We start from the raw sequence: 23,359 nt of genomic DNA, 5'->3' as shown, positions 1-23,359 counted from the left end.
AAGCACCTAGTGTATTTTATTACAGTAAATTGTCAAGCTGTTAATATACTAAAGGTTAGGGAAAGACAGGCTTTTTCTTCGCCCTCCTGTACTTCAGGAGTTATGATGTAATGCTGCAATCATCCACCATTCATTCTGATGCTAATCAGGCATGCAGCAGCCATCATTGCCTTTTTTAAGTCAGAGGTTGAGGTATATATTTTCCTCCTCTTTCTTCCTGTTTGCCAGTACAGTACACTATCACATGCTCCAAATGTTCATTATGTCTTATGGGCAGACGGCCGCTTGTTAATTGCACATTTCATTTTGTAACACTTGTGAAAATAAGGAGTGCTCCCCTGATGTTACGAGTCTTGATCCACCTTCTTTTTCCCCCATATCTCTAATGTAGATGTGGACGAGTGCAGCAAAAACAACGTGTGCGTCCGGGGCCGATGCGTCAACACTGACGGCTCTTTCATGTGCTTGTGTGATGCTGGCTTCAAATTTAGTGAGCACACAGCTGATTGTGAAGGTAAGACTGTTGCATTGAATACTACAGTATATCCATGTGTGAGCTAAAATTCAATATGGACAAGTAATTTTTTCATTGGCCAAAGCAGGTACTGAGAAGTGCTATTTCTGCTACTTTGTCAGCCGGGGCTCTGAGAATGCTCAGCTGATACAATATGGGTGATGTAAGCCACCACTGGTGCATTATCGGTCGATTAGCTGTGTCTTAGCGCTGATGCTTAGTATTACACGCCACAATCTCCTCTTTGATGGACAGCCCCATTTTCTTGCTGCCCTCAGTCACTTATTGAATATAATTGCCTCTTTACCCTGCAGAGAAGTAAACACATGAGACTTTTGTTTGTTGGATCCGACTAAAAGCCCTCACCCCAATCCTACAAATGTTCTTCTGTATGAATGGTCAAAAATTCCAAAAGACAACATGTTAACTGGATGCTGTTATAGTTATACCCATTTCATTTTCTTTCATTTTCAATATGGTTATAATTGATTGCACATACCAGCTTTAGATATATCTGAGCTCATGCTGCATCCAGAATCCATCTTAAAATATCTAAGTTAACCATGACCAATTTTTTAAGCCAGTGTGAAGTATCCAAGCCATTCTTTCAGTTTAAGGATGGATGGCTTTTTTGGATGACATGGCTGTAGGCCTGCAAGTCTCTTTCCCCTAAGGAGAAGTGTGAATGACCCCATTGTGAGCAGGAGCCATTTCTCCCTCTGGAACTTCTTCCTATAGCTCCTTCACAAGTTCTTTGGTTGCTCTGATAATATTGTTCTTGGCCATTCCTCTTGCCTGCTGCGTTCACTGAGGACAGCTACACCACAGGCTTCCTGGACGACTCCAGCTGCACAGCCACCACACTGGAAGCAAAGGAGAGGGGATAGCTGTGTCTGTGGCTGTGGGAAGGAGAGAAGGGGTCACATGTGGTTGCATTTGTGCCCCTGTTTATGCCCTTTTCTAACCAACGACTCTCTCTCTCTCTGTAGACTTGAATGAGTGCAAAGAGTTTGGAAGCTCGGTGTGTGGTACCTGGCGCTGTGAAAACACTATTGGCTCGTACCGCTGCTTCATGGGCTGCCAGCCTGGCCTTGAGGGAGAAGACGCCACAGACTGCGGTTAGTGGTCAAACCACATGTAGTTAAAGCAATAGGGGACACAATTTACTGTATTTGAGGAAAGACAGGCCGATTCTGAGCATTTCTGACTGAAGCAAAATAATAGCCATACGTTCCTAGAATTGTGCCTTTGGAATTTATCATTGGTTCCAGGCTAAACTTGTAAGTAGTGCAGTTTATTTTGTCACTTGTCCATACTGGACCACTTTGTGGCAGCTTCCTGCTGGATTACCAATCATGGTGGCGGAGTACCTGAAAGGTGAAGGTAGGCACATTCCAGTCGGTTGGTTGGGTGAAAAAATGGGAAGGACATCAAATGCAGAAGCCACGTTTCAAGAAGAAAGAATGTAAAAAACTAGATATTTTGGATATTGGTTGATGCATTGCTAAAAATATGACTGTTGTTTTATTTCACACAGTTAATTATATTTGTGGCGCCCAATATGAGTTTGATCAAAATGCTTTAAAAGACATGACGCTATACACCAGTGGTGTCGAAACTACAGCCCACGGACCAAGTGCAGCCCTCCAGTGTCTTCAATATGACCCCCAAAGCATCGCACAGCAGAGTGCTTTCAAACTAATCTTACATACCAGTTGGACTCTGAATGCTACACAATTGCTGCCATTTTGTGGGCAATGTGAGTAAATTACATCAGTGACCCTTGAAAGTTGGAAACACAAGCACAACTTTGATATATGACACAATTCAAGCAACAATCCCAAGTCATGGTGCTAAAAAAAATGCAACTAACATAAAGGTCAACACACGTGGCCACACATCACAGGACCTGCTCACTGAACATTGTAGATATTATGAAAAATGTCCAAACACCATAAAAAAAAATCAAAATTACACACATTTGTAAAACACTCACTCCACACTTATCCATGTTTGCCGCATTTTAACTGCTTGATATTTCTTATTGATTACAAAACTTTAAGAAGATTGTCACGGAAGTAAACAAGGTACAAGTCAATCTTTCACATACTCTTAATATCCAATTATATTAATGATGTATCCATTATATTATTTATACAGCCATCATATATATATAATATGTACACACACACATATTATTTATACAGCCACCATATATATATAATATGTACACACACACACACACACACACACACACACACACACACACACACATATATATATAGGTATGTTCTTTACATACACTTGTAAAGAACATAATGTCATGGCTGTCTTGAGTTTCCAATAATATCTACAACTCTTATTTTTTTGTGATGGAGTGATTGGAGCACATACTTGTTTGTGACAAAAAACATTCATGGAGTTTGGTTCTTTTATGAATTTATAATGGGTCTACTGAAAATGTGACCAAATCTGCTGGGTCAAAAGTATACATACAGCAATGTTAATATTTGGCTACATGTCCCTTGGCAAGTTTCACTGCAATAAGGCGCTTTTGGTAGCCATCTGCAAGCTTCTGGTTGAATTTTTGACCACTCCTCTTGACAAAATTGGTGCAGTTCAGCTAAATTTGTTGGTTTTCTGACATAGACTCGTTTCTTCAGCATTGTCCACACGTTTAAGTCAGGACTTTGGGACATTCTAAGACCTTAATTCTAGCCTGACTTAGCTATTCCTTTACCACTTTTGACGTGTGCGCTGATGATTTTAGGTTGTCCTGAATAATTTGGAGATAATCCTCCTTTTTCATTGTCCCATTTACTCTCTGTAAAGCACCAAATCCATTGTCAGCAAAACCGGCCCAGAGCATAATACTACTACCACCATGCTTGACGGTAGGATTGGTGTTCCTGTGATTAAAAGCCTTACCTTTTCTCCTCCAAACATATTGCTGCGTATTGTGGCCAAACAGCTAAATTTTTGTTTCGTCTGACATAACATGGGCAAATATAAGACCTTCCAGATGAAAGTTCTGTGGTCAAAAAAACTGAAAAGAGTCTTTGCAGTCATCTATGTGACTAACGTGACTCTGGTTAATTGAGGGCGAACGGACAGTGTTGGCAAAACGTAATGGAAAAAGTTAATGATGCCGAGTTTTCATCTTCAACATGGATCAAAGTAAAATACAAAAGAAGGCATCAAGGGCCAAGTTTGGAAAAATAAGAGCATAAGAAAGTTAAAGTTAAAGTACCAATGATTAAGATGAATAATTTGCACAAGATAAAGATATGCAGATATATATGAGTGACAGTAGGCTATACTACAGTGGGTCTAAAACTTTTTTCACCAAGTAGCACCTCAGAAAAACTTGTCTCTCCAAGTACCACTATAATGACCAACATTAAAATACAGTAGTGTAGTAGGCCTAAGTATTCATTAAAACAAGGCAGATGTTTTATTTAACAAGTATATTAAATATTTTTGGCCACTGTAACATTACACACTGTTTGAACAGTCACACTGTGTTTGAATATAGGAAAATAAAACTCTGCACTTTAATCAAGATAGATAGAGCCCATGTACTACAGTTAGAGAATCACTGCTATAAGCTATTAATTAACCTCTTGCTAATATGTTGCTGTTATCCTCAGAAGACAACTGTATTTTATTTGTTTTATTTTGCTAAACTAGCAACTAGAAGAATTGAGGAGTGATAGTAGCTGAAGCAGAGAGACGTTTTTCCAAACTGAAGCTTATTAAATTGTACTGGAGGTCCACGATGTCACAGGAGCGCCTCTCTGGACTTGCCATCATCAGCATCAATAGCTGCATTTCCATTACTCCTAGGAAGGCGCAAAACCTAAATATCGCAATAAGAAACTGGTAATGGAAACACCCATTATCGAAAAAGCTCTCAAATATCGTTAAAACATTTTTACGCTCTCGTGAGGTGGTTTTTCAGACGTTTTGATTTTGAATTCTGTTGCAAAAAAAGTGATGGAAACACCTTTTTTGCATTTACAGGGCACCTAAACACCGGACATGATGTGTCCGGGAATTCCTCACTCACAATTCCCTCCTAAAAATACCTTATTTGTGGCTGCTGCCATACGTAAGAACGTTGCCTTAGAGGAGTGTTTTTCAACCACTGTGCCGCGGCACACTAGTGTGCCATGAGATACAGCCTGGTGTGCCGTGGGAGATTATGTCATTTTACTTATTTGGGTTACAAATATTATTTGCAAACCAGTAATTATAGTCTGCAAATTATGTGTTGTTGTTCAGTGTAGGTGCTGTCTATAGCTCAGCAGAGTAACCGTGTAATACTCTTCCATGTCAGTAGGTGGCAGCCGGTAGCTAATTGCTTTTTAGATGTCGGAAACAGCGGGAGGCAGTGTGAAGGTAAAAAGGTGTCTAATGCTTAAACCAAAAATAAACAAACGGTGAGTGCCCCTAAGAAAAGGCATTGAAGCTTGGGGAAGGCTATGCAAAACGAAACCAAAACTGAACTGGCTACAAAGTAAACAAAAACAGAATGCTGGACAACAGCAAAGACTTACTGTGGAGCAAAGACGGTGTCCACAAAGTACATCCGAACATGACTTGACAATCAACAATGTTCACACAAAGAACGATAAAAACAACTGAAATATTCTTGATTGCTAAAACAAAGTAGATGCGGGAAATATCGCCCAAAGGAAGACATGAAACTGCTACAGGAAAATACCAAAAAAAGAGAAAAAGCCACCAAAATAGGAGCGCAAGACAAGAACTAAAACACTACACACAGGAAAACAGCAAAAAACCCAAAATAAGTCACGGTGTGATGTGACAGGTGGTGACAGTACACCTACTTTGAGACAAGAGCTATATTGATGCATGGTTGGTTATGGTTTAAAGTCATATCCAACAATTGCGACGACTTTTTACTGTCAACTGAGTTTCGTTTTTTTATGATTTCTGCTGGTGGTGTGCCTCCGGATTTTTTCAACGCAAAGAATGTGCATTGGCTCAAAAAAGGTTGAAAAAAACTGCCTTAGCGCAATCACCAGCTGCTTTTGTCTTCCATTGACAATCACGGCAACAACAGTGGCTGCAATTGTATTCACAGCTCCTAAACCATGGATGTGCAAAGCGTCCATCTTCCTCAAAGTGGAGACTAGCGGGATGAGATTTTAAAATAATTACGTCTCATGACGCAAAACACCCTTTAATGGAAAACACCTATAAGTCGCAAATGTACTTCGTCTAAATTTAAGAAATGTTGCTTTCATTTTGATAGAAACTGCGATGGAAACCCAGCTAATCATACAATTGCACAACAGGTTTCGTATGATGATGTAATTGATGATTTTGCATCAAAGAAGGCTATATAAGTCAAGTTTTAGATTGCACTTCACACCTGTTGTTAATGTTAATGCCAGTTGTAAACAAGGGGAAAAACACAGGTTGAAACATCTGCTACAGTCAGAGCACTAAATTCATATTAGGTTAATTATCTGCTGTATCTCTATGTACAAAACTGGTGTGTTATTATAACTGGAACTATCCAGATGTTATTAGGATGATGTGAAACAAAACTCCTATGTAAAATGCGAAATATTTTACAGCAGGAGTATTTTTTTTGTTAGCTTTCTTCAAGGATTTTTTTAAACTTGGTTATTAGATCCATTGGTGTTTATATACTGTATTTCATTTATTTATCTTGCTTTTTTCTCTGTTCTTGTTCCCCTTTTGTATTTAACATTATATAATACAATAATCCAATGAATATGATATAATATATTGTTGTGTTAGACTTAGACTTACACTTCCTTTTATTTTCATTCAAATTTGAACTTTACAGTACAGATAAGAACACAATTTTGTTGCATTAGCTCATGGTAGTGCAGGATAAAAGAGCAATAAGGTGCAGATATAAATAAATAGATTACTGTACAGATAAATATATTGCACTTTTGCATATGCATCCACGTTTATGAATGTAAGTTAATCCATTTTGGGGGGGAATTGAGGGGATTATTATGATGCGTTCAAGAGTCTTATGGCCTGAGGGAAGAAGCTGTTACAGAACCTGGAGGTTCTGCTACGGAGGCTGCGGAACCTCTTTCTAAAGTCCAGCAGTGAAAACAGTCCTTGGTGGGGGTGGGAGGAGTCTCTGCAGATTTTCTGAGCCCTGGTCAGGCAGCGGCTTTTTGCGATCTCCTGGATAGGAGGAAGAGAGGTCCTGATGTTCTTTTCCGCCGTCCTCACCACTCTCTGGAGAGACTTCCAGTCTGAGGCACTGAAGGCTCCAGTCCAGACAGAGATGCAGTTGGTCAGTAGGCTCTCTATAGTGCCTCTGTAGAATGTGGTGAGAATGGGGGGAGGGAGCTGTGCTCTTTTCATCTGACGCAAAAAGTACATGCGCTGCTGAGCTCTTTTTACAAGAGCTCCGGTGTGTAGGGACCAGGTCATATTGTCAGTTATCTGCACCCCCAGGAACTTGGTGCAGCTTACGATCTCCACCGCTGTGCCGTTGATGAAGAGTGGAGCGTGGCTGGACTGGTGCCTCCTGAAGTCGACGTTGATCTCTTTGGTCTTGTCGACGTTTAGGACCAGGTTGTTGGTTCTGCACCAGTCAACCAGATGTTTCACCTCCTCCCTGTAGTCCATGTTGTTGCTGTCACGGATGAGGCCCACTACTGTGGTGTACTTCACAATGTGGTTAGTAGTGGACCTGACGCAGCAGTCATGAGTCATCAACGTGAACAGCAGCGGACTCAGGACGCAGCCCTGCAGTGAGCCGGTGCTCAGGGAGATGGCACTGGAGGTGTTGTCGCCCACTCTCACAGACTGGAGTCTGTCTGTGAGGAAGTCAAGCAGCCAGTTGCATAAGGGGGTACTGAATCCAAGGTGGGCCAGTTTGCTCACCAAGTGCTGCGGGATGATGGTGTTGAACGCCGAGCTGAAGTCCAGAAACTTAATCTTTCTTCGTTCCCGTGGTTGAAGGACAGGGTTGAGTCGCTGTGGGCTGTTGCTGGCAAGTGGAACTGGGTATTTTAGGGTGTTTGGTGGTTGAGGTACAACTGTATGTTGTCCTATGCCATTAAAAAATCAATCAATCTTGATTAATAACTAAATGAAGGTAATATAGATATTGGGATGTAAGACAAAACAAGGATAATGAACAGACAGAGTAGACAATTGGGGATGGAAAGGGTCCTTGAGGCACATATTGTAAGAGATGTGAGGCCAGTGGCCATACTTGCCAACCCTCCCGGATTTTCCGGGAGACTCCCGAAATTCCGTGCCTCTCCCGAAAACCTCCCGGGACAAATTTTCTCCCGAAAATCTCCCGAAATTCAGGCGGAGCTGGAAGCCACGCCCCCTCCAGCTCCATGCGGACTTGAGTGACGTGTCAACAGCCTGTATTCACGTCCGCTTTCCCACAATATAAACAGCGTTCCTGCCCAAACACGTTATAACTGTAGAATGATCGAGGGCGAGTTCTTGGTTTCTTATGTGGGTTTATTGTTAGGCAGTTTCATTAACGTCCTCCCAGCGTGGTAACAACACACAACAACAGCAGTCATGTTTTATTCTACCGTAAAGCAGTTCGTCTGCCGTAAACAGCAATGTTGTTGTAATATATTGAGTTGGAGGCAATAAACAGGCGAGGTGATGAAGTACGTCTCTTTACTGTAGACTTCAGAACAGACTCACACACTTGACGTCAGGTGCGCAACACCACATAAATCGTTGGCCAACCAAAATGTAACCCCAGTACGCTATAGCCAACATTCACCAGGAGATGGCAACAGACAAATGATCACTCTATTACATTCCTCTCCTTTTAGAAATGTAGAAGTCACTCAAAATAAATAAACAACCCAACCAAAAAATGCAGCAGCTCAATTAAAAAACTGTAATTAAGCCACATTCCTTTTTTTTTTTTTTTAGTACTGAACTCTTAACCCTCATTTGTAAACAATAACATGCTTATTATACAAACAGTATTTGTACACCTTTAACACAGATTTTTATACTGTCTTCAGAGATTCAGTTTTTTTGGTGGTACTCGAAACCTTTCTGGGTACCTGCGAAAGGGTGTTCATCATGGTTAGAAAAATAGTGACAGAGAATAGAACAAGGATGGACAATTCAATCCTTAACTCAACAATGAGTAGATGAGTGTTATGTGTGTGTATATGTGTAAATAAATGAACACTGAAATTCAAGTATTTCTTTTGTTTATATATATATTTATATATATATATATATATATATATGTATATATATATATATATATATATATATATATACAGGTAAAAGCCAGTAAATTAGAATATTTTGAAAAACTTGATTTATTTCAGTAATTGCATTCAAAAGGTGTAACTTGTACATTATATTTATTCATTGCACACAGACTGATGCATTCAAATGTTTATTTCATTTAATTTTGATGATTTGAAGTGGCAACAAATGAAAATCCAAAATTCCGTGTGTCACAAAATTAGAATATTGTGTAAGGCTAATACAAAAAAGGGATTTTTAGAAATGTTGGCCAACTGAAAAGTATGAAAATGAAAAATATGAGCATGTACAATACTCAATACTTGGTTGGAGCTCCTTTTGCCTCAATTACTGCGTTAATGCGGCGTGGCATGGAGTCGATGAGTTTCTGGCACTGCTCAGGTGTTATGAGAGCCCAGGTTGCTCTGATAGTGGCCTTCAACTCTTCTGCGTTTTTGGGTCTGGCATTCTGCATCTTCCTTTTCACAATACCTCACAGATTTTCTATGGGGCTAAGGTCAGGGGAGTTGGCGGGCCAATTTAGAACAGAAATACCATGGTCCGTAAACCAGGCACGGGTAGATTTTGCGCTGTGTGCAGGCGCCAAGTCCTGTTGGAACTTGAAATCTCCATCTCCATAGAGCAGGTCAGCAGCAGGAAGCATGAAGTGCTCTAAAACTTGCTGGTAGACGGCTGCGTTGACCCTGGATCTCAGGAAACAGAGTGGACCGACACCAGCAGATGACATGGCACCCCAAACCATCACCCAACCATGCAAATTTTGCATTTCCTTTGGAAATCGAGGTCCCAGAGTCTGGAGGAAGACAGGAGAGGCACAGGATCCACGTTGCCTGAAGTCTAGTGTAAAGTTTCCACCATCAGTGATGGTTTGGGGTGCCATGTCATCTGCTGGTGTCGGTCCACTCTGTTTCCTGAGATCCAGGGTCAACGCAGCCGTCTACCAGCAAGTTTTAGAGCACTTCATGCTTCCTGCTGCTGACCTGCTCTATGGAGATGGAGATTTCAAGTTCCAACAGGACTTGGCGCCTGCACACAGCGCAAAATCTACCCGTGCCTGGTTTACGGACCATGGTATTTCTGTTCTAAATTGGCCCGCCAACTCCCCTGACCTTAGCCCCATAGAAAATCTGTGGGGTATTGTGAAAAGGAAGATGCAGAATGCCAGACCCAAAAACGCAGAAGAGTTGAAGGCCACTATCAGAGCAACCTGGGCTCTCATAACACCTGAGCAGTGCCAGAAACTCATCGACTCCATGCCACGCCGCATTAACGCAGTAATTGAGGCAAAAGGAGCTCCAACCAAGTATTGAGTATTGTACATGCTCATATTTTTCATTTTCATACTTTTCAGTTGGCCAACATTTCTAAAAATCCCTTTTTTGTATTAGCCTTAAGTAATATTCTAATTTTGTGACACACGGAATTTTGGATTTTCATTTGTTGCCACTTCAAATCATCAAAATTAAATGAAATAAACATTTGAATGCATCAGTCTGTGTGCAATGAATAAATATAATGTACAAGTTACACCTTTTGAATGCAATTACTGAAATAAATCAAGTTTTTCAAAATATTCTAATTTACTGGCTTTTACCTGTATATGAAATACTTGACTTGGTGAATTCTAGCTGTAAATATACTCCTCCCCTCTTAACCACACCCCCCCCACCCCCCACCTCCCGAAATCGGAGGTCTCAAGGTTGGCAAATATGTCAGTGGCCCACAACAGTTTAACGTGTGTCTGGCAAAGACATAATGAAATTCGATCATTTATTTTGATTCGGGGACAGGATTGTCAGTTTACATGGTTTCATACCGTCTCTGGCCTCCCTGTGGAAGTTGGTTCTAGTTCACGTAGATTAGCTGGCTGTGGTTTAACATTTGTTACATCTGGGGCTCAAAGCTATCCAACTACAATAGACACATCTCCATGACATCTAAAGTACATGGAGCCTTGTGTGTTTACTGGCAAAGACACTTTGGTTTTGTAATATTTGGGTTTCTTGCACAATCGTTGGATTTCATTGCTCACTCGCTTTATTCTCTAGCGCAGGATTCATCTTTGTTGCTTTCAGCGTAGAACAACAAACCCGCCTATGAGTTTTTTGTCAGATTAAAGGGCCAAACATTTGTCTCATCTTAAGATGGGATCCAAACAGTCATTGGAGGACGATAGGGGAACAGGGGAAAGCAGACTTAGCGCATCCAAATGGAATGATTCTGTCTGATCACAGATGGAAACTGTCAGTGGTAACGACTGGCTGTGTTTGCATTCACTATTGATTCATGCATCATTTTAAACACAGATAGACTGCAAACATTGAATGCCCTAAAGGTTATAGAAATAGCCCAAATTCTGAGGATAATACATTTCAGATCGCACAAAATCTTAAAAAAACAAATCCTGTAGGTCTTGGAGGGATCATATAATAATATTTTTCCAACATTCACAACACTTCCTTGCGGTCTCCATAACATGTAATGGTGGTTTTTCGGTCAACATTTTGCACAGTTTTTTTCAAACCATCTCCAAACTGCTTTTTTTGTAGGCGGCCTTTTTAACGTACCTCCAGTTCGATTACGTCTTCTCCCCATCAGCCATGTTGTCGTTTTTGGCGCTCCCATATCGAGTCTACTGACAGATATAAGTTCGAACTATACGCTTATTTGTATTAGAAATGGCAATAACTGAGAATGCATGTGCATGTACGAGCCAGTCTGCCCCACAACAAGAGAATAGAGAAGAATAATAGGCTTATACAGCGTCGGACTACAATGGCGTACTTGCGCAAAGCTCTTCAGGTAAATTTCTACCATATAAGGAGATATCCTTTGTTGTCATATTTGGGAAAAACAACACCAATTGGGCAAATTCCAACCGACTCGTTTGGAGGAAGTATGAAGGAAGGCAAGCTTGTTTTATAAATATCTCTGCCATGCCTTTGTGGTTTCATTTCAAATTTTTGGGACTTATACAGATCCCCCTTGCATGCTTCACGTGATGTTTTGTAAGCGCTTTCAAAACAACCACAGTATGGTGATTAACATGTTTCACATTTGTCGTTCCTCCCACACACATACCCACCCACTCCCACATTTGGGAAATGCTTTGGAACTGAAGACTGGAAGGCTAAAAATGAAACACATAAAACAGGCAATACCACCATCACTCGATCCATATCAATTTGCATACCAGGTGAACCGATCGGCTGAAGACATCATTGCTTTAGTACTCCACAGACTCTTGGAACATCTTGAGCTTAAGAACACCTATGCGAGGCTGCTGTTTGTTAATTTTGGTTCAGCATTTAATTCAATAAGGCTAAACAAACTCAGTTCTAAGCTTCACAACTTTGGTCTGAAATCCACCCTCTGGAACTGGATTTTAGACTTTCTATCTATTCGCACGCCATACGTTAAAATGGGCAAGCTCATATCTGCCACACTCACTATTAACACCGGTGCCGCTGTGTACCAAACCCAGTGCTCTTCACTCTCCTCACACATGACTGCATAGCCTCTTCAATATCAAATCTCACTGTCAAATATGCCGACGACACCACCGGGCTTATCGGCAACAATGGTGAGACAGCATTCAGAGCTTGGTTCTTAACAGTAACACAACCAATTACGTACTTATAGACTTCAGAAAAGTCTACAACAAAAGGCAGGAAAAAGCACCCTCCACTCTTAATTAATACCAAGGTCGTAGAAAGGGTTTAACAATTCAAATTTTTAGGTATGCCTATGGCAGAATATCTATGCTGGGACATTAACATTGCTTCTACAGTTCCACCTGCTAACCTCTGGAAGAAGGTATACATCTATTCGCGCAAGGACCACCAGAATGTCTCGCAGTCTGTATCCTCAGGCTGTAAGACTGCTAAATGAACAGCCTGCCCGTTTATTGCCCCAGTTCATCTTAATACTTCACATTTAGGGCCTCAATAATTGTGCCCTGAACATTGCATTGCTGCAACAACGACATAACACTCTTCAAACGTCTGACTGTCTCCCCTTCCCCTCTTTTTTTTCTACAATGCTACTGAAAACTACTGTCATTTGACTGCCTATAAATAAGCCAGGAGAAAATTAAGTTAGAGCAACCTGCACATCAATGCACTTTTCTATGCTGCTGGACTACGCTCCAACAAAGTCTTGTTGAAATGTATAACTTGTGTTATTATGAAAATGGCGATAAAATGATTGATTGATTGATTTATTATACTGCATTGGCACAAAATATTATTTTTGCTGACAGGAGGACAAGATGACACTGATTCATAGTAGATCGCAGCCACGCTCCGTCCATCAGCTTGATTTCAGCATCTTGTTTTTTTAACTTTGGGATATTTCTTGGTCACATTTATTGTAGGCCTTTTTATACACAACAGCAGACTATTCTGCTTTTGTCACTCCATTTAAAATGCTCAGGGTATTTTTGTCTGCTTTTAAAAATTACAAATCAGTCAAACTCTAATGTGTGGTTTCTTCACTGGGCGTTGTTTTCTTTTTGAAGCTACAGTAGTTGTTCTTGGCTCTGCAAACTCTCCTCTTTTAGATCTAGCAATCATAATACAAACGTTTTTTGTTTTTTTTCCCCTTTAATGCAGTGTAGGCCGCAACTGTGCTATAAGTGTTTTGTCTAGCGGCCCTGTCATGATGACGCTGTGCACATGAGAAAGCACAACTATACATCCATGTCTGTGTCGTTGCTTAAAGCTTTAATTTAGCATCATGCTCATTAATTTCCTTAAACCATATGCCTTGTCTCGGGGCGGATATTGTATGCGGTCAAACCCGTGCCAACCTTCCGCAGCAGTAAGCATACAACTAAGTAAAGACTTTCACATATGTGAGTGTTTAATTGCAGATTTTTCCCCCTCCATATATAAGGTACAGATTATATGTTGTGGTTATGCCCAGAGAGGAAATGCAATGACTGTTAAAGCGCACAAACATGATTCCTTTAATATGTCATCATTCTTGTTCTTTCCAATGTGTGTGAAATAACATCCCCATATGGGCTGAATCATACTTGGGGTTGCCCAAAGAATATACAGTAGGGCAAGTGTGGATTCTACACAGTCACTGCCGGTGATATACTGTAAGTGTTACTGGCAGCCTCCATGTGCTCCAGATGAACACAGGGCGTTAAGATAGTGGCGGTCGGTGCCTTTTTGCTCCTATTTATCCCTCTTCCCTGCAGGCAATTTACACTAGTGCATGAGGCCTGACTGAACTGATTATTACATGGAAAGACTTAAGAAAATAAATCTTACGTCCAACTTGTACGCGCATTTTTTCCGCCCAAAAAATATTACTACTATGATTAGTGTGACCTTCTTTATGGGTGTAGACACATCAGTAATGGGTGCTGCTACTTGGGACAATATTTTCAGAACATTTGATTTGAAAAATAATTGACGTTCTCTGTGGAGCGATGATTTGATTGCATGTGCTTTGCAACACATTGTGTCCCATGTTACACATGAATGAGAAGCTCCCTGTGGCCAATTATTGTTTTATACATTAATGTCATCAATGTTTCATCGCCATTCATTTCAGAACCCTCGAAATGAGGCTGTTGACGTATTCCTCAATCTGCATTACTTAACTTCCTGGAGGACTATTAAATATAATGCATAGTAGATATATACTCACCAGTCAAAACATTGATTACACTTGCACATTCTAATCAAACTGAATTAAAAAAAAATCAGACATATGTCAGCTTTACCGATATGTTACTACTTTATACTTAAGATTAGTCAGTGTATAGCAGGGGTGCTCACACTTTTTCTGCAGGCGAGCTACTTTTCAATTGATCAAGTCATGGGGATCTACCTCATTCATATATATAATTTATATTTACTTATTTATGAAATATATGTTTTTGTTAATAAGTTAAAGGTGTTTAATGATAATGCAAGCATGTTTAGCACATATAGTTAATATTGTTAATAAATTAAATGTGTTTAATGATAATGCAATCATGTTTAACACATAGTTAATATTGTTAATAAATTAAAGGTGTTTAATGATAATACAATAATGTTTAATACATATAGTTAATATTGTTAATAAATTAAAAGTGTTTAATGATAATACAAGTATGTTTAATACATATAGTTAATATTGTTAACAAGTTAAAGGTGTTTAAAGATAATACAAGCATTTTTAATACATATAGTTAATATTGTTAACAAGTTAAAGGTGTTTAATGATAATACAAGCATGTTTAATACATATAGTTAATATTAATAAGTTAAAGGTGTTTAAAGATAATACAAGCATGTTTAACACATATAGTTAATATTGTTAACAAGTTAAAGGTGTTTAATAATAATACAAGCATGTGTAACACATATAGTTAATATTGTTAATAAGTTAAAGGTGTTTAAAGATAATGCAAGCATGTTTAACACATATAGTTAATATTGTTAACAAGTTAAGGTGTTTAAAGATAATACAGGCATGTTTAACACATATAGATTCCTTTCTTTCATGAAGACAAGAATATAAGTTGGTGTATTACCTGATTCTGATGACTTGCATTGATTGGAATCAGACAGTGGTGCTAAAAACGTCCGCATTTTTGAATGGAGGAGAAAAAAGTCCTCCTTTCTGTCCAATACCACATGAAAGTGGTTGGTATTTGGCATCTTGTTTGTCCAGCTTCCGTACTCCTTTGTATACACTTTACAAGAAATACATTGTCGGCAAACTCTGTAGCTTGCTAGCTTGTGCACGCCAGCTTTCTGAGACTCTTGTTTTGTTAGCGCAACTGTGCAGTCGGTCTTTGGAGTTTTGACAACAGGTACGGCGCCAGAGTCTGTTGAAATAAAGTGTTTCTCGCCTTCCAGTCGGTAATTTTAATGAGCTGGCAGCAGCCAGCGTCATCTCAGAAGACCCTCGGGTGCCGTGAATGTCAATCAAGTGACGAAAGTGACGTCATAGTGAAGATTTATGATCGCTCATTTTTAGGACTATTTTTTTAATGCCTGGCTGGTGATCGACTGACACACCCTCCGAGATCGACCGGTAGCTCACGATCGACGTAATGAGCACCCCTGGTGTATAGCTTCTACAGCTGTATAAATTTACTATACCCTAGCAATGAGTAAAGACACATTTTCTTCTCGACAGCTGGCAATGCAAGTGTTCCTTGCAGTCCAGCACCTACATGAACTACATGGGACTACATGAATGCTGCTGGCATTATGGAGCTACAGTTCATTCAGGGAAAACTGAAGGAATGATGTACTGTGACATTGTGAAGCAGGGCTGGCCAACCCGCGGTTCGCGAGCCTCTAGCGACTCTTTGGCTGGTTTCATGCGGCTTTGAACTCTATTAGAAAAATAAAAAATAAAAATAAAACAAAAAAATATATATTAGTGCCCACGAGGTGCAGTCGCAACAAAGTCTTTGATGTCGGAGGCCCACGTTGCCGTGTTACTGTACTGTAGTATATCTACTGTCTCTGGCATTCGCCGGGACGAAAAACACTACATTTCCCAAAATGCAGCGCGACCGAGACACTCGGCGCTTCAATGACTTCCGCTCAGCACAAAGAGGGCGTTTTCTCAAAATCTAGCTTGTAAAACACTGTGGCGTTCAACATGCGGCCTCTTCTATCGACCGTGATCGTGATCATCACGAAGAAAAAAATGGAAATACTTGGATTATAATACTCTGATTACTTTTTTCGCCCAGTTTGAGTTGCACATAAGAAGAAGAAGCCGAAGCCGGTTTGAGTGAGGTCAAACGTGCATGTGCGTGAGATCACAGTAGTAAACAATTTGTGACAAGTTCGCTCTCAAAATGGCAGGGAAAATAAGCATAGCAAAATGAAAATATGAAGAACACAGGACATTTTAACAGTGTGGGAGAGTTTATATTTTTTTGTTTAACGTAATGGCAAGCCATTCTGCCTTATGTGTCAGGCGTCATTAGCGGATTTCAAAGCTTCAAATCTTCAGCGTCACTTTAGCTCACTCCATGCTAACATCGACCAGGAATTTCCAAAAGGGACAGAACTTCGCAAGTACAAGTTGGCCACTTTGAAAAGTCAGGCAGTAAAGCAGAAACAGTTTTTCCAAAAATGTACGAAGCACTCAGAGACCGTAACGCTTGCATCATATCTGTTAAGGTTTGCAGGGGAGGTGACGGCTCAGACACCAGAGGGCAGTATGTTCAATAATTTATTATATATGTAGTCACAATACTACTGAACTATATAATGGAGTGTGACAAAATCCAAGAGTGTGTGGTGTAAGACTATGTGTGTAGTTAGCTGAAGTGTGTTACCAAGTGTTGACGAGAGCGAACGAGGCAGTTCATGGGGCAGGCAGGTGATCCGGGGCGAGAGAGAGAGGCGTCAAAGTCCAGGGGCAAGCGAGGAGTCAAAGAACAAGGGAGGCAGTCGAAATCCAGGGCAACGGAAGGAAAACACTGCGGGTACAAGAAAGATGACAGGAGACAAATCAAGCACGGGGAAAAATGACGGAGAGAGAGCAAAAGAGAGCATAAAGTTTCGCTAACGGTTCACCATATGAGAAACTAAGTTCCCGCGTGGATCCATGGGTCCACTGGTCTTTTATCCAGCTCGCCCTCATCAGTCCCAGGTGTGTAGGTTGGAGATTGCATGCAGGCTTGTCGCTGCGTGGGCGTGTCCGAGCGCGCTGTCAGCGAGAGAGCGCATGTGGGCGTGACCCGCGGTGCGCTCGTCAGGACGCACAGATTAGGGCGCATTGGAATGCGCCCTGGCCGAGACAATTTCAACTGGCTTGGAACATTGCACAGGCTAAAAAGCCATGCAATGAAGGGGACTTCCTTAAAAAATGCCTCAGTGACGCTGTTGAAATCTTGTCTCCTGAAGACGACAAACTAAAAATAAGGGTATCCGAAGTCCAACTGTCCCGCCACACTGTTGAACGCAGAATATCGGACATTAACACGGCTATTGAATCACAGTTGCACTCTGACCTTCAAGCATGTGAGTATTTTAGTGTCGCATTGGATGAGAGTTGTGACATACAAGCATACTTGCCAACCCTCCCAAATTTTCCGGGAGACTCCCGAATTTCAGTGCCTCTCTCGAAAATCTCCCGGGACAACCATTCTCCCGAATTTCTCTCGATTTCCAGCCGGACCTGAGTGAGGACAGTCTGTCGTCACGTCCACTTTTCCTCCATATAAACAGCATGCTGGCCCAGTCACGTTATAACATATACGGCTTTTGGAGCTCAGTGCGCAACTGCACACACAACAAGAAGGAGACTATTATATATGTCTCCGTTATCCATAGGTTTATCTATAACCCATAAAGTAGGCAGGCACGGAGCTATTTCTCAGCGTGTGTTTATTCCAGCCGGCACGTTAATACACTGACACACAACATCCGGATTCCCATCATGCATTGCTTCAAAACTACGGCAAGTAGTAGAGGGGAGTGTTATGTGTGTGTATATGTGTAAATAAATGAACACTGAAATTCAAGTATTTATTTTATATGTATATATATATATATATATATATATATATATATATATATATATATAAAAGAAATACTTGAATTTCAGTGAATTCTAGCTATAAATATACTCCTCCCCCCCAAGGTTGGCAAGTATGCATACAAGACAAGCCTCAGTTGGTAATATTTGCACGGTCTCTGTCAAACGATTTTGTTATAAAAGAAGAACTCCTAGATATTGTGCCATTAAAAGACAGAACCTGTGGCATAGATGTGAAAGAAACAATGATGGCTGCATTTGAGAAAGCAAATCTGCCCATACTAACTGCAATAGCCACAGATGGAGCACCAGCCATGATCGGATCTGTGAATGGGCTTGTGGGGCTGTGCAAAGCTGACGAAAAATTTCCGAGTTTGGAATTTCCACTGCATTATCCACAGGGAGCAACTCGTGTCTAAATCATTGAATTTAGACAACATCATGAAGCCTGTGATGGAAATCGTCAACTACATCCGCACACATGCACTTAACCACAAGCAATTCAGGAATCTTATCACTGAACTGGACCAAGGGCTTCCAGGTGACCTGCCACTGCACTGTGAGATGGCTGTCAAAAGGCAAGGTACTCTCTTGCTTTTTTGAGCTTTTGGATGCTGTGAAACTGTTCATGGAAGAGAAGGACAAGGACTATCCCGAGCTTTCGGACCTCGAGTGGATTATGGATCTGGCCTTTTTGGTCGACATGCTGTGTCACTTGGACAGACTGAACCTGACCCTGTAGGGTAAGTTAAAAATGCTCCCTGACCTGGTGCAAAGTGTGTTTGCATTCATCAACAAACTGAAGCTGTTCAAGGTGCATATTCAAAAGGGAGATTTAACGCATTTTTCCACTCTGCTAAAAGCCAGCGGGCAAGTCACCAGCACCGCCCTGAAAAAGAAAAGAGACAGATATGTGACACTGGTTGAAAACCTGCACGAAAGCGTTGTGACCCGGTTCCATGATCTCCAACTGAAAAGGCCACAGATTACATTCCTCGTCGACCCATTTAATGCGGATACGAACTGTTTGAAAGCCCCGCTCGTCATAGATGAGGCTGCGTCTGAGTTGGAGACATACTTGCCAACCCTCCCAGATTTTCCGGGAGACTCCCGAAATTCAGCGCCTCTCCCGAAAACCTCCCGGGACAAATTATCTCCCGAAATTCAGGCGGACTCAGGTCCATGCGGACCTGAGTCCTGTGTGTGTGTGTGTGTGTGTGAGGAAGGGATGGGGTGATGTTCATGTGTGCCCATGTATAAGATGTGGCTCTTTGCAGTAACACAGTAAAAAAAAGTAGCTCTTAGTCTCTGACTGCTTGGCCACCCCTGTTGTAAAGCTACAGCTACTTCATACAATCCAAGGTTGATGAATAACAATATAAACATCAAGTAATTTATGCTGCCAGATAGGTTGGGTGTATAGTACTGCAGTATTTTTCAACCTTTTTTTGAGCCAAGACACATTTTTTGCGTTGAAAAAATCCGGAAGCACACCACCAGCAGAAATCATTAAAAAACGAAACTCAGTTGACAGTAAAAAGTAGTTGTCGCAATTGTTGGATATGACTTTAAACCATAACCATATAGCTATTGTCTCAAAGTAGGTCTACTGTCACGACCTGTCACATCGCACCGTGACTTATTTTGGTTTTTTTTGCTGTTTTTCTGTGTGTAGTGTTTTAGTTCTTGTCTTGCGCTCCAATTTTGGTGGCTTTTTCTCTTTTTTTGGTATTTTCATGTAGCAGTTTCATGTCTTCCTTTGAGCGATATTTCCCGCATCTACTTTGTTTTAGCAATCAAGAATATTTCAGTTGTTTTTATCCTTCTTTGTGGGGTCATCTTTGATTGTCATGTCATGTTCGGATGTACATTGTGGACGCCGTCTTTGCTCCACAGTAAGTCTTTGCTGTCGTCCAGCATTCTGTTTTTGTTTACTTTGTAGCCAGTTCAGTTTTAGTTTCATTCTGCATACCCTTCCCTAAGCTTCAATGCCTTTTCTTAGGGGCTTTTGTTTATTTTTGGTTAAAGCATTAGATACCTTTTGACCTGCACACTCAGCATCAAGGGTTGGAATTGGGGGTTAAATCACCAAAAAGTATTCCCGGGCACGGCCACCGCTGCTGCTCACTGCTCCCCTCACCTCCCAGGGGCTGGTCAATGGTGATGGGTCAAATGTAGAAAATAATTTTGCCACACCTAGTGTGTGTGTGACAATCATGGGTACTTTACCATTTTTTTTAACGCTGCCTCCCGCTGTTTCCGACATCTACAAAGCAATTAGCTACCGGCTGCCACCTACTGATATGGAAGAGTATTACACGGTTACTCTGCCGAGCTCTAGACAGCAACGACACTCAACAACAACACATCATTTGCAGACTGTATTTACTGGTTTGCAAAAAATATTTTTAACCCAAATAGGTGAAATTAGATAATCTTCCACGGCACACCAGACTGTATCTCACAGCACACTAATTGATTAACGTAGACCCCGACTTAAACAAGTTGAAAAACTTATTCGGGTGTAACCATTTAGTGGTCAATTGTACGGAATATGTACTGTACTGTGCAATATACTAATAAAAGTTTCAATCAATCAATGCCGCGGCACAGTGGTTGAAAAGCATTGTAGTACTGTATCTCACCAAAGTGAACATGTACTGTGACATTGTGAAGCAGACCATTACCCCTTCCCTTGGGAAACAGGGCCACATGGCTGTTTTCCAACGCAATACAAGCTTGAGCCAAGATGGCCTTGGCTCAGATGGTAGAGCTGTTCTCTAGCAACTTGAGAGTTCCTGTTTCATGTCCAGCTTCCGCCATCTTAGTCACGGTTGTTGTGTCCTTGGGCAAGACACTTCACCCACCAAGCTCCAGATGGGTCGGGGTTAGCACTTTGCATAGCAGCTTCTGCCGTCAGTGTGTGAATGTGATGTATTGTAAAAAGCTTTGGGTATCGTTGCGGGTATAGTAAAGCGCTATATTAAACAGACCATTTACTAAGATGACAAGTGTCTTTCTGAGGAATCTGAAGATGAAGGCGATGGGGTAGTCAACTATGTCTTTAGACCTAAACCCAATTCACCCGTGAGACATACTTAGGAAGAAGGAAGGAAGGAAGTTGGAGGAACACAAGGTTCCCTAAGTTGTGCAGCTCTGATGAATTCCATGTCCAAGAGGAATACTCACTTGTCTTCCCAGATGGTGACTTATTTTTCGAGAACACCCAAGTTTCATAGTAATAATGTTCTTTGAGAAGATAATAATGGCTACTTAAATGTAATGAGTGTACACACTTGTGAGATACTGTGGAACGATAATGATAGAAATAAGGGCTTTAAGATTGTGTATGAGTTCTGTAAGAATTCACCTACAATACCCTAAAACTGCCTTGGACTTGATCCCTAAGCTGCATTATGGCAGTGTCTTAATCATTCTCGCTCATCTTGCAGCCATTTCAGCCCACGTGTGTATTCCAGCAATTTAGTTCCCTCTCAAGGTTTCCTGTGAAAGGAAAAGCCGGTTTTGTCTCTATTTTATTAGCGTGTGGGAGCGTCTACTCCCTGTCTCATGTTGTAGATGAGCCTACAAGTAAGCTTGTGAAAGTGGTTGTCTGTGCTGAACGGGGGTAAACAGGAAGCAAGCCAAGCGTTGTGCTCAAATCAGATGGGTTTTTGGCCCCCTTTACTTCCTTTACTCAATGGAGACAACCTTATGAGTCCACGGGGTCAAAATAAAACTTGTGATATCAGGATCACATGTCTTCAGAGTGAGGCACACAAGGACTTAATATGTTTATTGTAATTGATAGAAGCATTAGGCAAGTACGGGCACTGTTTGATTTTATAGACAGCATTTGTCTTTGTTTGTAAAAGGACTTCCTGTTTTTCAAGCCTAGTTACTATTAGTCATGGAAACTTTTAGACTGCAGTGCTCACAGGGGGTGGTTACAAAAGTAGAAAGTCAACAGACAGCATGCTGATAGTAAAACTGTGTAGCGCACTCTGTAATTTTAACCATACGATTCATCGCAAGCAATAAAAATAATCACATCTGATCCTTAATAAGAAACAGTGAAGTTGAATTGCTAAATTTGTAATCAACGCCACATATAACAAAACCATCACGAGCCCTTATTTCAAAACTCCGCCCTCTAAAGTACACCAAAACAACAATAAAGTTTGATCCTGATAGCAAGCACTAACAACAGTGACACAATTATAGACATTATTGTTCTTATTTATTGAAAAAATTGCATCAAAGCTATACAGTATATAGAATCTCCCAAAAGTAGGAATACATTTCCATGGCAAGTTCCTAACATCGCTTTTAGATGACTATTTTCCTCTAGAGGGAGGCATAAGGGGTTTGGCTGCCTCCTGTTCAAACATGTTTGAACAACATGTTTCCCTAAGTTTGACTAAAATCACAACATTCCAAATGCTGACTGTAATATTGTATAACATTCCAAAATAACGAGGTACAAAAATGTCTAGACTTGATATTCACTCTCTTCTATACATTTCTGTCAAATAGGTTTTGTCTCTTAGTGTGTTTAGTTGCATCTCACTATAGTAAGTATACAGCTCCCAGCAACCATTTTTATTACATAATACTTCCTAAAGAAACAATACTATATATTTCAAAAAATGTAGTCAGTGTAAAACTTGTATAGCAGTACAGATTTACTATCCACTAAAACACAGCTAATACACAGTCATAACTGTTTGCAAAGCTTGCAGTACAAGTTAGTACCAAGGTATGTCAAGCATGGTAGCTTGATGCTCTTGGGCTGCATGTGTGCTGTCAGCACTGCAGGATCTGCAGTTCCTTGAGAGAAACATTAATTCCAAGGAGAACACTATTCCATCCTAAAAAACTGATCAGCGGGTTTTCAAACATGATAAGGAGCCCAAACACACCTCGAAGAAAATGGAGCAGCCAAGGATGTCTCCAGATCTAATTGAGCATCTGAAGGTGGAGGAGCTCTACTGTACAGTAGGTATAGAAGTCCAACATGCACCAGCGCCACCA

The 23,359-nt window shown here is 40.8% G+C and overlaps 1 protein-coding gene across 4 annotated transcripts in view; it reads left to right on the top strand.

The window, feature by feature from the left end:
• The window catches only part of LOC133611820 (latent-transforming growth factor beta-binding protein 2-like), a 285,634-nt gene that overhangs the window by 230,995 nt on the left and 31,280 nt on the right, over nt 1–23,359 (top strand). For all 4 annotated transcript variants that reach the window (XM_061968969.1, XM_061968971.1, XM_061968972.1 and 1 more), the window contains 2 exons: nt 392–514; nt 1,504–1,632. In XM_061968969.1, coding sequence (XP_061824953.1) covers nt 392–514; nt 1,504–1,632 — 252 coding nt within the window. The remainder of the gene's footprint in view (nt 1–391; nt 515–1,503; nt 1,633–23,359) is intronic.

The sequence above is a fragment of the Nerophis lumbriciformis genome, linkage group LG08, assembly GCF_033978685.3.
Source record: "Nerophis lumbriciformis linkage group LG08, RoL_Nlum_v2.1, whole genome shotgun sequence".
Taxonomy (NCBI): domain Eukaryota; kingdom Metazoa; phylum Chordata; class Actinopteri; order Syngnathiformes; family Syngnathidae; genus Nerophis; species Nerophis lumbriciformis.
Note: the sequence above shows the minus strand (reverse complement) of the source record. Positions and strands in the feature narration are given on the sequence as shown.